This window comes from Solanum lycopersicum, chromosome 9, assembly GCF_036512215.1.
Source record: "Solanum lycopersicum chromosome 9, SLM_r2.1".
Taxonomy (NCBI): domain Eukaryota; kingdom Viridiplantae; phylum Streptophyta; class Magnoliopsida; order Solanales; family Solanaceae; genus Solanum; species Solanum lycopersicum.
In genome coordinates this window covers 1,328,577-1,342,201 of record NC_090808.1, presented here as the reverse complement: position 1 = coordinate 1,342,201, position 13,625 = coordinate 1,328,577, and the positions used below count along the sequence as shown (strand labels likewise).

The 13,625-nt window shown below is 33.6% G+C and overlaps 2 protein-coding genes across 2 annotated transcripts; one reads left to right on the top strand and one right to left on the bottom strand.

Moving 5' to 3' along the window:
* Nucleotides 1–3,345: 3,345 nt before the first annotated feature.
* Nucleotides 3,346–5,877, bottom strand: LOC101259570 (large ribosomal subunit protein uL4). Its single transcript, XM_004246654.5, has 2 exons — nt 4,683–5,877; nt 3,346–3,654 (listed from the first exon to the last, which is right to left on the bottom strand). Exons 1-2 carry the CDS (start codon nt 5,787–5,789, stop codon nt 3,541–3,543), a joined length of 1,221 nt encoding a protein of 406 aa, XP_004246702.1. The 5' UTR covers nt 5,790–5,877; the 3' UTR covers nt 3,346–3,540.
* A 493-nt stretch (nt 5,878–6,370) lies between these two features.
* LOC101259872 (uncharacterized) lies at nt 6,371–12,142 on the top strand. The gene is made up of 2 exons (XM_004246655.5): nt 6,371–7,061; nt 11,715–12,142. The coding sequence occupies exons 1-2, from the start codon at nt 6,929–6,931 to the stop codon at nt 11,993–11,995; spliced, it is 414 nt and encodes a 137-aa protein (XP_004246703.1). The 5' UTR covers nt 6,371–6,928; the 3' UTR covers nt 11,996–12,142.
* The last annotated feature ends 1,483 nt before the right edge of the window (nt 12,143–13,625 follow it).

Below are 13,625 nucleotides of genomic sequence, written 5' to 3'. Positions count from 1 at the left end.
AATGGTATATCAAAAATATTTACGTAAAATCTAGACAAATGCTATGAAAATGAGAGAATAAGATGTCGGAGTCTATGGATCGGAATTAGGGTTAAAACACCAAAGGAAATCAATCAGGTTCAACGTAAGGTTGTACGTGCTTTGAAAGTGACGAAGCCAAAAATACGAAAAAGACATGTTAATAATGAGATTCGGACTCAAGCTTAACAACACTAGAGAACTGTTAATCACCGATCCAAGAGTTAACAAACCAATCAAATCATTTGTTCATTGGGTTCTCTCTATATTAATTTTATACAAATACCTCTTAATTTTTTACATAGATATATATATTTAGAAATGAGGCTAATGGTGCTCGAGCACCTGATGGACTCCATGTGTATTTGCCTTTGTGGGTGGTGGAGGTGGACGTAGAGATTAGGAAATAGTGGCGATTTAAAATTTTCACTAAGAATTTCAGAATACATACAGTTAACATGAAAAGAAAAAATCAATTAAGTTCAATATCTATTATATATACATAAAAAAGAATTTAATATAAACGTAAAATATTTACGTAAAATCTAGATAGTACTATGAAAGTGAAGGTAGGATGTTTGGAGTGTAGGTGAGGTGAAGATGGAGGCTATGAATGCAATGGTGAAAATTGAAATTTCACTAAGAAATTAAGAATACAAAAAAGTGTAATGTACAAAAAATTTGCATATAATTTATTCTATCTGAATCGTATTTATGAAATTACACGAATATAACATTATTGTTATATGAAATTAGTGTAAACAATGATGTAATTATCTTACATTAATGTTAACAATGGTTTTAAAAAAATGGTCCATTATGTTAGGGAGCGTACAAACAATTCATAAAGTATGATTTTAATTATTATTATCCTTTTTAAATTTATCAAAAGTGAGTAATTTTGTCTCAATCAAATATTTTAGAACTCTAATATTAGATCGATGGAAATATTACTTTTTTAATAGTGAAAATATTAGAAAAATCTCAATAGGATGTTACATTAGCCATCAAAAAATAAATTTAAAAAAATAGCAAAAATTGCACTTAAAAACTACAATATATATATATATATATATATATATATATATTTCAATTTAACGTGTAAACATTTAAAGCAGATAAATTTTTATCGTTACGATAATCTTTCTTTTTTATTCAAATTAACAACTTTATAGGATACTAATAAAGTTCAAAATTGCCGTCAAAGTTTCAAAAGAGACGATCATTGTTTGGTCAAAAATATATGTCACTTTTAAAAATTCTTAACTTTATTATTTTATTCTAAGAAGACATGCATTCATTAATTATTCATTTAAAAAGGAGAAAAAATTAGTTAAATAATTTTCATTTTAATAATAATAAAAAAAACATCGGAAAAGTATATATCTTTACAAAAAGGGAATAAGATCCGTACATATGCTATTCTTCTCAAATTCTGTATATATGATTATACCGAATATATTGTTCACGTCAAATATATCTTTCTAATGGTATTCTACTTGGAGAAAACATGTTTAAGAAGTCATTAATCACATCAATTCATTAATTAATTATTAATTAGTGCCAAACGATTATGTTTGTTTTAAGGCTTGTTAATTTAAATAATAATGTACTAAACAAGAATGAACTTTCTTGTTAAGGAAAAATATAATCAATTGCCATATAAGATTGTCATCTAATATTTGTTTTTTTTCATTAAATTGACTAATTCATGGGATAATTATGATGAGGTTTATTTCTCTAAACCTAGGTAAGGTTGTTTGCATAATCTATAAATTAAAAAAGATATACATATTTTTAAAGAATTTTTTTAGTATATTGAAATAGATTTACGTAGTATTAAACTCATTTAAATTGAAAATGCTCGCAGTTTGAATTTGGTTATAGAGAGATTCCATCCATCCCATAATATTTCTGATCTTTTTATAGAATTTTAGGATTTGTAACGCACTGATGTGACTAATAGATATTTACATTCTATGGGACTATTTAAGTTGAAAATATTCGAGTTACGATTTGAATCGGAAAGCTCTAATTAAAAGTAGAGGTAATCAATTCCATCACATCCATTTGGCTATATATGTATCTTCCAATTTAGGTAAGTAGTCATGAAATATAATATGGAGTTTTATTTCAATTTTTTAAAAAAAAAAAATTAAAAGAAATTTTGTGATTTGTAATACAATGATTCGATTAATTCAGATTTACAGTAATTCGATCAATTTAAGTGGATTATTTGAGATTTGAATTCTAGATATCTGACTAAAAGTAGAAAGAGAGTTTATCGTCGATTTATCCACGCTAAAATCCTATTGTGATTAATATATTTCATTTAGACGAATATACCTATCATTGGCTAGAAAAAAATTAAAATTTTTTATAATGTCTAAGGCATTGAATATATCATTTTTTTCATATTACCACATAAGCTTGGACTGGACCTAGAAAATATGAATCAAAAATTAAAATAAAAAGGTTTCCTCAAATTGCTTGATTTCAATTTATTAATTTTTTAATTTATAAGAAGTGATGTATTGAATATATTTGCCCTCATCAAATAAAGTTGTACTACTCTTCACCTTGAAATTTACTATTGTATGATTCGAAAATATTTAATAATTGTGTTTCTTCATCATTTCATTTCTTGTCTTTTGACATGAAAAAAGCACTTAGAATACAAACTTATTACCCTAATGAATAAGAATAAAAACATTTCTCGTAATCTCATAAGTGAAGCTCGAAAATAATAGAATATACGACTATGGTTATCTTATATTACAATTTTGAAGCATGTTCTCTTCTATCGTTGATACAATAAAAGCTCTTAATACAATATTTGTTGGTGAACGACATTCTCGCGAATACAATTGGAGTTTGAGAGTATAACATGGGAAACAACCTTAGCTACTCCCTTAACACTTTCTCAACCTTCGTGGAACCAACTTCATATATTGTTTTACATATAGAAATAGTCATGTCGATCTTCTCGTTTATATTCATCGACAACTAACTATCACTAGCTTGGTCATGATTCCAATTTCTACGAGTCAAAAATAACAATATGAACTAGCATGCATCGTTAAGCTGCACATCGAAGGATCACATATGTCAAGAACACAAAGAATAAGAAGGTGGAACTATAAGCAGTCATCCTTTGAAGAAAACGAAATAGCTCACTGGGCTCGATCTATGGTCCTGATGTTAGGGCCAAGCCTAATAAGGCCCTTTTGGACTCCAATATGTATCAGAACAACATCATCATTCTATGTTTTCTTGAGCACTATCAAACAATGCAATATTAGAAAACAAACCATCAAAAACAAACTATTCCATCAAAATCCTTAATACCATACCATATGAAGTAATACTCGACGCTAAAATGAAATCTCAAAATGTAGGCAAGGAAAAGCCAGGCAACGAGGCCGTAGTTTTCCTCCCACTCAGTATCTTTCATGTCTTGGGAACAAAACAGCAGACTAAACAAAAAACTTTCTAACATGAGTTCACAAAAGAAAAGTTCCTTTACTGAGAAACTCCGAGCCACTTTGTGAAGTTGTCGAACTCTGCATAATCGGAATCTGAGATCATAGTCTTGTACCATGAATGACTTGCACCCTTGATAGCTGATGCCTCCTCCTGCAACAAAAATATGGAATCAAGAAAACAGCGGAAGTTGTAGCATGATACAGCTCAGAAATTTTATGAACAGTTTCACTAATGTTTTTTATAGAGGACACAAAAATGGGAGACACCTATAAGATGTTATTTAGTACAAAGAGCTATGCAAGTGTAATCTTATGATTCACCATACTTGTACAAGAAAATAAACATGATAAAGGAGCTTCTCGAGCATAAGAGAAACTAACATATGTGGCCACAAAATAACACAGTAAAGCAACATCTGTATTACTATCTAAATACCAATTTCTATTCTCCCAAGCATCTAAGAAACTTCTCCACACTTGAACAAATTCACATAATTACCAAACACAGTTCAAACAGCTTTGCTTGAAGCTTCTAATGCATGTAACACTTGATCTTAAGCTATAAGCCCAAAAAAGATAACTTCCCTATACTTGTATCACTACTATAGTAATAAGTATCTTCTTAGCACCGTCAAGTAACATAATATAACAACCGGAACACATAGAACACGACTGAACCAATCCCTATACTTATATGACTACAAAAGTAATAAGCATCTTCTTAGCACCATCAAGTGACATACTAAACGGTGCATAACATAACCAAACCAATTCCTATACTAGAGCATCTTCTTAGCAAATTTAAGCGACATACTATAAGAAGCAGAATACAACTGAACCAAATGAAATCTCATCAACATAAACAATCATATTAATAGCTAAGTTTTGCCATATACAAAAACAGTTGTATATTTCTTACAATTGGGTGGCACAGCTAATAGATTCAGAAATTCTAAAAGCTAGAACCATTATTAATCAGTACTCCTCCATTATCTACTTTAATACTAAACCAACTCTATAGGCAAATATTTGAGTTTTCATTCTTTAATGATTCACTTCTTAACTAGTTTAACATGATCCTATGAACAAACAGTTGCAATTAATTATTTAACTATGACAGAACGTATGCATTAGATTATCGCAGGTTATAAGATTAGGCAAAAGTTCTAAAGATTATACCTTTGTAATTTGATGTCTCTTCTTGTCGAGCTTCTCCTTCTTGGCCTTGACACGCTGTGCCTCGGCCAAAAGGGACATCCTCCTGGCAGTCTTTGCATAAGGATTGAGCTTCAGCAAAACGTTCAAGTTCTTCAATGGATTCTTCTTCAAAGTTGCCCTCTTGTTAACATCCTTCTTGATTGGTCTAACAACAGACTGCACCTCATCAGAATTGATAATCCTGGCAAGATCAGCATTAACCATCTTTGGCCTTGGCAACAAATATCCCTTCTTCTCCAGTGATGGCTTATCGAATGTACCATAAATGGCATCTAATTTCTCGTAAGCACATTTGGTCCAGATAATAAACCTACCAAGGTGACCACCTGGAGCAAGCTTGAGCAGATTCAAACGATCAACATGGCAGATTTCAACACCAGGAATGTTCCTGAATGCCTTCACAAGCTTAGCTCCTTCAGTTCCATACACAATCAATGGACCTTTTCGAGAAATGTACCTACGGTTACGCATTTTACCCTTTCCAGGACGAATAGCATGGCTATCCTTAGCTTTCTCAGCATCTGGGTAAGCACCAATTTGCTTCAAAGCTTTGATAGCAACGCTAGTCTTCTCAATACCCTCAATTGAATCAGAAACAACGAGAGGTAACTCAGGGACCGATTCAATACGGTGACCACGAGCGAGAACCAATGAAGGAACGGAAGATGCAGCAATAGCTGAAGCAACAGCATACCTTTTCTGGTTAACAGGGATCTTCCTATGCCATCGGCGCCAGGTCTGAGTCGGAGCGAACATCCGTCCACCACGACACATGTTACCGAAAGCTCCCTGTCCAGCACGGTGAGTACCACCACCAGGAACACGAGGGATACGTGACACAGCACGTCCGGTACCCCATGACTCAGCAGAGGTCTGATGACCAGCTTTCCTCGACACTGCATACGGTTGCCGAGCGTTTTTGGAAATGTTGGAGTGGACATAGGTGACTACATCTGGACGGATCGGCGCCTTCATGACGGCGGGAAGGGGAACGGCGGCGCTGTCAGTGGCCATATCATTTTCCAGGCTTTGCACGGTGGTGGTAGGGATGGCGGCAGCGGTGGCCATTGCAGGGGTAGGGGGGGGGGCTGCTGCTAGGGTTTTTCGGTAGAATTGAAACCTTAAAGAGAAAATTAGGGTTTCGATCTGAAATATGAATATATAGCATTTAGAGAAGAAGAGATATGGTAAATGGGCCAAACCCCAATGAGATGTTGGGCTCAAGCCCATAACTCTTGTTAGTATACATGGATACCCGACCCAATACGATCGATCGAGGGGAGATTACGCGAATAAGCAAATATATACTAATTAATTAGTTAACATAGTTATACTTTAGCTAATTTACAAGTCTCCGTTGACATTTATAGTTAATTACATGGGGTTGCAGTTTGAGTTTGTATAATTAGTCACTAACGATTTTTTGATAATTTGTATTTGTATATGCTAGTAATTTTTCTTTGATTTTTTCATATTGATCATTGGATACTTCAAAAAAGAAAATGTATAACTTTTTAAAGTTTGTGTAAACGTGTGATTTTCAAAATTAGTATAACTTTTGTATGATAGAATTTTTAAATTTGTTTAAAGTTCATATATTTGTGTTTCAATAAATTCGACGTTTGAGTTTATAAATTTTCAAATTTTTTTTGTTTCTTTTTGTCCCTAAATCTTTTTTTTTTACCCCATGAGCTCTCCATTTTTGCTCTCTTGGTAATATAAATCCACAATCTTCAAGTTCGGAAGTGAAAGTGTTTACCATTTAAGCGATTTTCAACTCATCTTTTGTCTATAAATCATAGTTTTATTATCTATCTTCATTTACCAATAAAAGAAAATATTCCTTATATCTTAATTTATGCTACATTTTTTATTTTTTGAGAGTCAAATAATTTAAATTTAATCAGAAATTTCCATGTGATATCTTAAAAAAAATTAAATAAAATCTATATATTTATAAACCACGTAAAAATATTATAAATCACAATAACTAATAATTCAAAATAATTAAAAAAATATAAAAATATTACCATAAAAATAAAATTATTTAAATCTCAATATTTTAAACTAACATTATAAATTAGTGAAAAGTGTCAAATATTTGACCCTCTCTCTATATGCATTATGCACCACGTATATCTCTTCTCAGTTCTTACTCTTCCTTTGGTTGTACACAAAATTCTTGAAATTAAAGCAGAGATATATCAATGGATATTCGATTATCATACAGAAACATTTCTTCTCACGGTTTATGGTCTTGTCCAACAACTCAAAAGGGTCTCAAACCTTGTTGTTCAGGAAAAAATTCTCAGCAAAATGGTGATTCCAACAGCAATTCAGGTTGGATATTTCACTTCATTGTCAATTTTTTTGAACATTTATTGATATATACCTTGACCCTTTTCTTAATTTTGTTGAAATTTTTGTTCTTTAGTTGCATATCAGTAGTTTTAGACCATTTTGACTTGTAGCTGGGTTGACCCTTTTCTTGTTAGAGTGTAATCTGTCTCAAAGTTGTAGTCTTTTAGTTGCAAGTCAGTAGCTTTAGACAGAAGAATGGTGATTCCAATTATAAAAACAGGAAATTAGGTTGGGTATTTACTTTTGTATCAAAAAATTTTGACCATTCATTGGTATTTGGCTTGGACCCTTTTCTTGATGTTGTTGAAATTGTTGTTCCATATCAGTAGTTTTAGACCATATTGATCAGTAGCTGGTTTGAACCTTTTCTTGTTATAGTGAAGCTGCTGCAAAGTTCTAGTCTTTTAGTTACAATTTTTAATAGCTTTAGGCAGCAAAATGGTAATTCCAACAGCAACACTCAGGTTGGGTGTTTCACTTCACTATCAAAACTTTTGACCATTCATTGATATATGGCTTGACCTTTTTCTTTGTGTTGTTGAAATTGTTACCAAGTTGTACCAATTCAATATCTCTTTTTAACATTTCATGATTGATATATAGCTCAACCTTTATCTTTGTTGTGGTGAAAATTGCTGATAGTCTTTCAGTCGCAATTCACTAGCTTTAGACCATTTTTTGAGATTTCCTTGACCCTGTTTAATTCTATTGTTGAGGCTGTCGCCAAATTTTGTTTTTTAGTTTCTGTAGTTAAAAACTGAAAAGCTAAATTTGCCTTTAGTCTAAGCAACGGATGGTGGTGATGAAATGCTAGAGATCTTATGTATGGTTTAGGATGCTTTGAAGATGCAAGCTTTACCATTTACTATGCAGATTCTAGTGCAATCCTTGCAGGTCATGATTGTAGAGGACAATCCAGTATATAAAGTCAGTGGATGAACCTATGTGGCGGAGACAAGATTTTCATATATACATGAAAAAAGTTAACCTTATATAATGTTCTGATGAACCCCTTTCTGCCCCTCTAGCTCCGTCTCTGGTGCACCATATACATCCCAGATAGTTGGTTCATGATATACTTGATCTACCGCTGAATGGGAAGGAGTATTTGCAAATTTGTACTATAGCGGAAGTGTGTTGTACTAGCATTACTATATGCTGCATGATTTGAATCAGGATAACGTAGATGTTGTTGTTGGGATTTAACCACTGGCTGTTCTAAAAAGACAATGTTTGCTGTTTACAACCACTGAGTGCGAATTTTGTTTAGGGAGATCTTTACTGGTTTTAGAGACCCGAAAAAGAACAAGAAAGAAATAAGACTGAGTATCAATTTTGTTTGGATTTCTTTTTCAGAAACTTCTCGGGATTGTGTTGACTAAATCTATTTCTGACTCTTACTCCTGTATATTAAAGGGGAAAGAGGTTCGGACCCCATATTCTAGAAAGAATCAGCTTCATAATCCAATCTTAGTTTTGCTTTTGTAGCATCCCTCATTCCTTGAGAATGAATCTGTTTGAGGATCGAGAAATGAAAGGAGAAATAGACAGCTTTGCAATAGGGTTGGAGAGGATGGAAGTTTGGAGGTTTTAGGGCTGCTAAGGCATCATAGTTGGAAGTAGTATGCTTAGGCTTCAAAAAGAGGACTCCAATGTTGAGAATGATAAAGAAATTAGATCTGAAACTTGATTAAGTAGGCAGCAATTAGAGAAAAAGGAGGATGAGGAGAACAATAAAGAAGAGAAAATATCAACCTTATGTAAATGTCTCATCTTCTCGCACTGCATCTTTACATGAGCTGCACAAGTCCAAGTTATAGTTCCATGTATCCTAGCAGGGAGGTGATGAGTTCCTATAAACAACAACAACATACTCAATGAAATCCCATTAGGTGCGGTGTGGGGAGGGTGGGGAGGTAGAGTGTACGCAGACCGTACCACTACCTCGTGGAGTTCCTATCCACCTCCTCAAATAGATGGACACATGCTTTCTACCTAGTATAATTGTTGAGAACTTTTACTAAAGAAACTCTCTAGAATAAAATAATACGCTGCTGCATACCACAAATTATTTGGATCAGTTGAATAGCCTACTCGAGCACCTAAGAGGGACAGACTTGAATGCTCTGCCTGTTACATCACATAGAATCCAGAAGCTACAAAATACTATCAAAATGATGTGCATCTTTCATTTTATACCAAAAGTTTTAACTACTTTAAGCATCAACTGTTCAAATAAAATCTGCGTGTTCTTTCCTTCTAATATCTGTTGATCCTTTCTAGCCACCATACAATGCATACTCCAACTGTCCAAAAAAAAAAGGCTTTATCCGTTTCTCCATATTTTTGTCCTTCTTAGCTTAGCACTGCCTCCTTCAAGGTCCTAGGCTTAACCCAGTGTACACCATACAAGTTGGGCAACATGCACTAAACTGCCAGACTTCCCTGAAATGGAAGATGGTGTTGGAGGGTGCTTTTACATATGTGACGTCTGTTGCACAAATTACAACCCCTCCTAGCAAATTGTCCATGTGAGCTAGCTTGCCACTTTTTCTAGAGTGCTTTTGTGGTCCAGGTCATCTTCAATGGACACATTTTCTCATTGTACTTTCGTTGTTCAACAATTTATAGCAAGAGTTAAACTGTAAATCTGCTGTCCTTTTTCGCTTTCCACCATATCTTATCTGTTTCTATCGGCCTTGGCACCACTCAGACCGTGAGATAATCTTTTCTCCAACTTTGGTCCATTAACCTCTAATGTGTCCTTAACTTCATTGCTTCTACTCTAAAAGTTCCAAATGAAAAAGAAAATATGTTTCATCCATATATATTGATTCTTTCTCTGTTTTGAGTATCCTGTTTCTCTGATCATAATCATTATTTACTACCAGTTGTTTGAGAACGCCCTACTCGATCATAGACATTAGTTTAACGTACCTTGGACTCTTCGGTCAGTCGGAGTCCTTAGTAAAAGCTCGGTGGTATAATCTTCGACAGCATGTATATTGACCGACCTCAAAGAGACACCTGCTATATTGTTGTGTGTTGGCTATTAAAATTTTTCTCTATAAGGATGTTTATTAGGACAAATGGCTCTTATATGTTGATTAGCATAGTAAATCTGTTCTATTGGTTCATGGAATGTTAGCCCTATGTGTCGGAAGCACATAAACTTGAAAGAGTTTGAGAGGCCCTCTTACTTCTAAACCAATTTTGGTGTATTTGTATTTGTAGCAAAAAAAAATAGTTAGTTATCGGAATCAAAGTAAATAAGATAATAATGGAGAACAGTTAACATAATATGGTCATAGATCTTAGGTTGTAACTTGATCATAAGTGAATTGTTGACGTTGCACCCATGATGTACGAAAAGTGCCAAACATTGGGAACTACTGGGAAGACTGTAGAGATGCACACAGACATCCCCCAAAGGAGTATATTGAAATACTAGTGCTTCCTTCTCATAATGAGATATATGGTTCCTGGTTTTGAACTGGTCTAACTGCAGTTTGGCATCTGCGGCAAATCTGACTGGAGCTCCATTCATTATTTGATTGCATTATATCAACTGGTTAGGCTGGTCTAGATAAGAGGAGATAAGTAGAACACCGGAGTTGGATCGAAAGAGCTCATCCGATGGACAAAAGAACCAAAATTGCAATTAGAGTGTGTATTGCCTTATTGGGAGAACATAGAACCCAAAATAATACTCGCAATAAAGGAATAAAAATGGGCACCAAACCTGAGGTAATCAACGAAAATAAAATAAGAGAAACTAGGACACAATATTTTAATGTGGAGAATCCTTGTCAATAAGGATAAACAACATATAGTTGCGGGATGAAACTTGCAAGAAAGTGGTGTATATTTTACCATTAACTCTAGGTTTTATTTACTTAAGAATTATATAAAGTGGAGGTATTTGCTGGCATCTATATGCACCTGCGGTGACATATTGTTACAGAGTTGAATGCATTACCTTGTCTTCTTTTAGGAAGTGGTTCTGTCTACTTATGGACTTAGATCTTAGTATTGTTAGTTAAACAACAAGAAGTATGCTTCAGTCTCAAATAAGTTGAAATTGTCTATACGAAACCTCATTGTTACTTGTAAGCTCAACTCGTGTCATCATCATAACTAATAATTAAAATAGAAGTGAAAAATCTCCTACGAGGATAGCTAAGTTTGTTTGACCTGCTTTGAAATGTCTTTTCTTGAGCCGACGGTCTATTGGAAATAACTTCTCCGCCCCGCCTCCCAAGGTACGGGTAAGGTCTGCGCACACTCTACCCTTCCTAGACCCCCCCCCCCTCCGCATGTGGGACTGCACTAGGTATGTTGTTGTCATTTTAACAAAGTTTGCACTTGTTAGAATATTCTAGGGTAATGCCAAGACATTGTAGGTCTTTCAAGGCAACTTCATTCCACGTGATTTAGGTCTCTACCTCGTAACACCTTCCATCACCATAGTTTCCACACTTATGAATCTCTATCTCTCGGACGACTTTACATATCACCAAACCATCTTAAGCGACCTTTTCTCATTTTATCATCAACGTGCACCACTTGCACTTTCTTGCACCTGATATACTTGGTAATTCAGTATGAATTAAAATTATTTTCCTTTTGTAGGTGATAAATCTTCGACTGATTGGGACAAAGCCTGGTCAAGCTTCAGGAAGCGAAGCAGGAAGAACATCTTCTCAAACATCTTTTCGCAATTCTCTCCAAACAAGTACGTAACATGGAATCCTAAGCGTTCTGAATATCCGTTATCTGAAGAGGTTGATCCTATTAAGAGAGCAGAGAAATCAAACCTTATGCTATGGACAAGTCCACAATTCACTCTTGTTGGTGCAATTGTTATAGTCACATTTCTTTTGGTCTATTCCATTCTTGCTATAACAAAATGAGCTTTTGAAATGTAAAACATCGCTTAAATTTTAGATCGATGCAGCTACGTGTATAAGTGGGAAAAAGTATTATGATCGATTCTTTTAAAATTGTATAAAGTATGTAAAGTTGTATCAATGAAGAAAATGTTAATTGTTTGCCTGTTATGCTTGTTGTGTTTTTGTGAATAGTATCTGGTTTAACTTGAACCACCTCTAGCTGCTAAAAGAGGAAAACTGCTGCAATTTCTGTGACATTTGAACTCATTTTTTATTTATTTCAACTGAACTGCTTACTGCATGATTCATGAAAGGCTTGAACAGATGAATACATGCATCCGGTTAGTATAATTTCACAAGTGGAGTCGGTGGAAGGTGGATATATGCGCAAACCTTACCGCTAACTTTATGGGATAGAAAGATTGTTTTCGATAGACCCTCAGCTAAAAAAAGTTATTTTATAGAATAATTTGAAAAAGAATGTCCGAGTAGAAAGCTATGATTAAAAATAGTGAAAAGAGGAAAGTATTGATAGTAAAAATATTAGGATAATCGAAGTAAAAGAATCAACAGTAGTAATGAAATTGAATAATGGAACAAAAATGTGCTCTAAACTAACACCAATGTTCTACCACTAGGAGTGAGAAAAATTTAAACTTCATACTATCTGTTCTAATCCTCGACCCTTCTATTTTCCTATCTGGTGATCAAGAATTTTCACGAAGCGGATAAATTTCCTTTGTTCATAGCTTAGATTTGTACAAAACCTAGCATTATACTACAACGGAAAATCCATCTCTTTTTTCAATACTATTTTCTACATTATAGTTTTATAAATAAAATTTAGGAGACGAACAAGTTGACGAGACTAATGACCACGTGGATAAATCCAAACTTGATATCTATTTTTAACATCTAGAACTTCCCAAAAAGAAAGAGATACATTGAATTTACATCACATATATGAAATTTTAACAAATTATTGGTCTTTCCTTATTGACTTCAAACTTTTTACTTTGGCCTTGTCTGCTTTTCTCCTCAAGTAGAGCTTTCATTGTTCTCACAAAGAGAAACATATTTATTTGTTAATGGAGGACATGGAATTTTAAAATTCAATAAGATTTAATTGTCTGGTGATGTGGATAGTAGTTCTAGGTTGGCCAATTTGTTTTGTAGTTCTTTATAAATTTATGTTTTAATTTTATTACGTATTCTATTTAAAAAACATTTTCATTTTCACACGTAAGTGATCTGAATAAGAAATTTATGATCATTTATAACTTTGACTTATTAAAAGATTCGCTATACATTGAACCGCGAATAATATTCTAGTAGTAATATTAACTTGAGATCGTTACACAAATAAGTCTTGTTTGATTACTAATCTCGGGATAATTTATACCGTACTGAAATTAGTAAATTAGCATCGGGGTAAGGTAATCCTATCAAAGGGTAAAACAATAGTATTGAGAGTTTGAGACTAGTTATTCCTGAATAAAACAATGAAAATGACAAAAATACCCTTAAGGTCATCTGAATCATCTTTTAATTATACGACAAATTAAGCAATCAATATGAAGTAATTTTAATATACTATCAATCTCTTTATATATAAAACTAATTCCGATATAACTTGTCTTTCGAACCTAAC

Excerpts from the sequence above, each read along its gene's own strand:
- LOC101259570 (XM_004246654.5), bottom strand. The coding sequence starts at position 5,789 with ATGGCCACCGCTGCCGCCATCCCTACCACCACCGTGCAAAGCCTGGAA. Across the intron at positions 3,655-4,682 it reads AGAGACATCAAATTACAAAG|GAGGAGGCATCAGCTATCAA; the intron begins GTATAATCTTTA and ends TTTTTGTTGCAG.
- LOC101259872 (XM_004246655.5), top strand. The coding sequence starts at position 6,929 with ATGGATATTCGATTATCATACAGAAACATTTCTTCTCACGGTTTATGG. Across the intron at positions 7,062-11,714 it reads TGATTCCAACAGCAATTCAG|GTGATAAATCTTCGACTGAT; the intron begins GTTGGATATTTC and ends TTCCTTTTGTAG.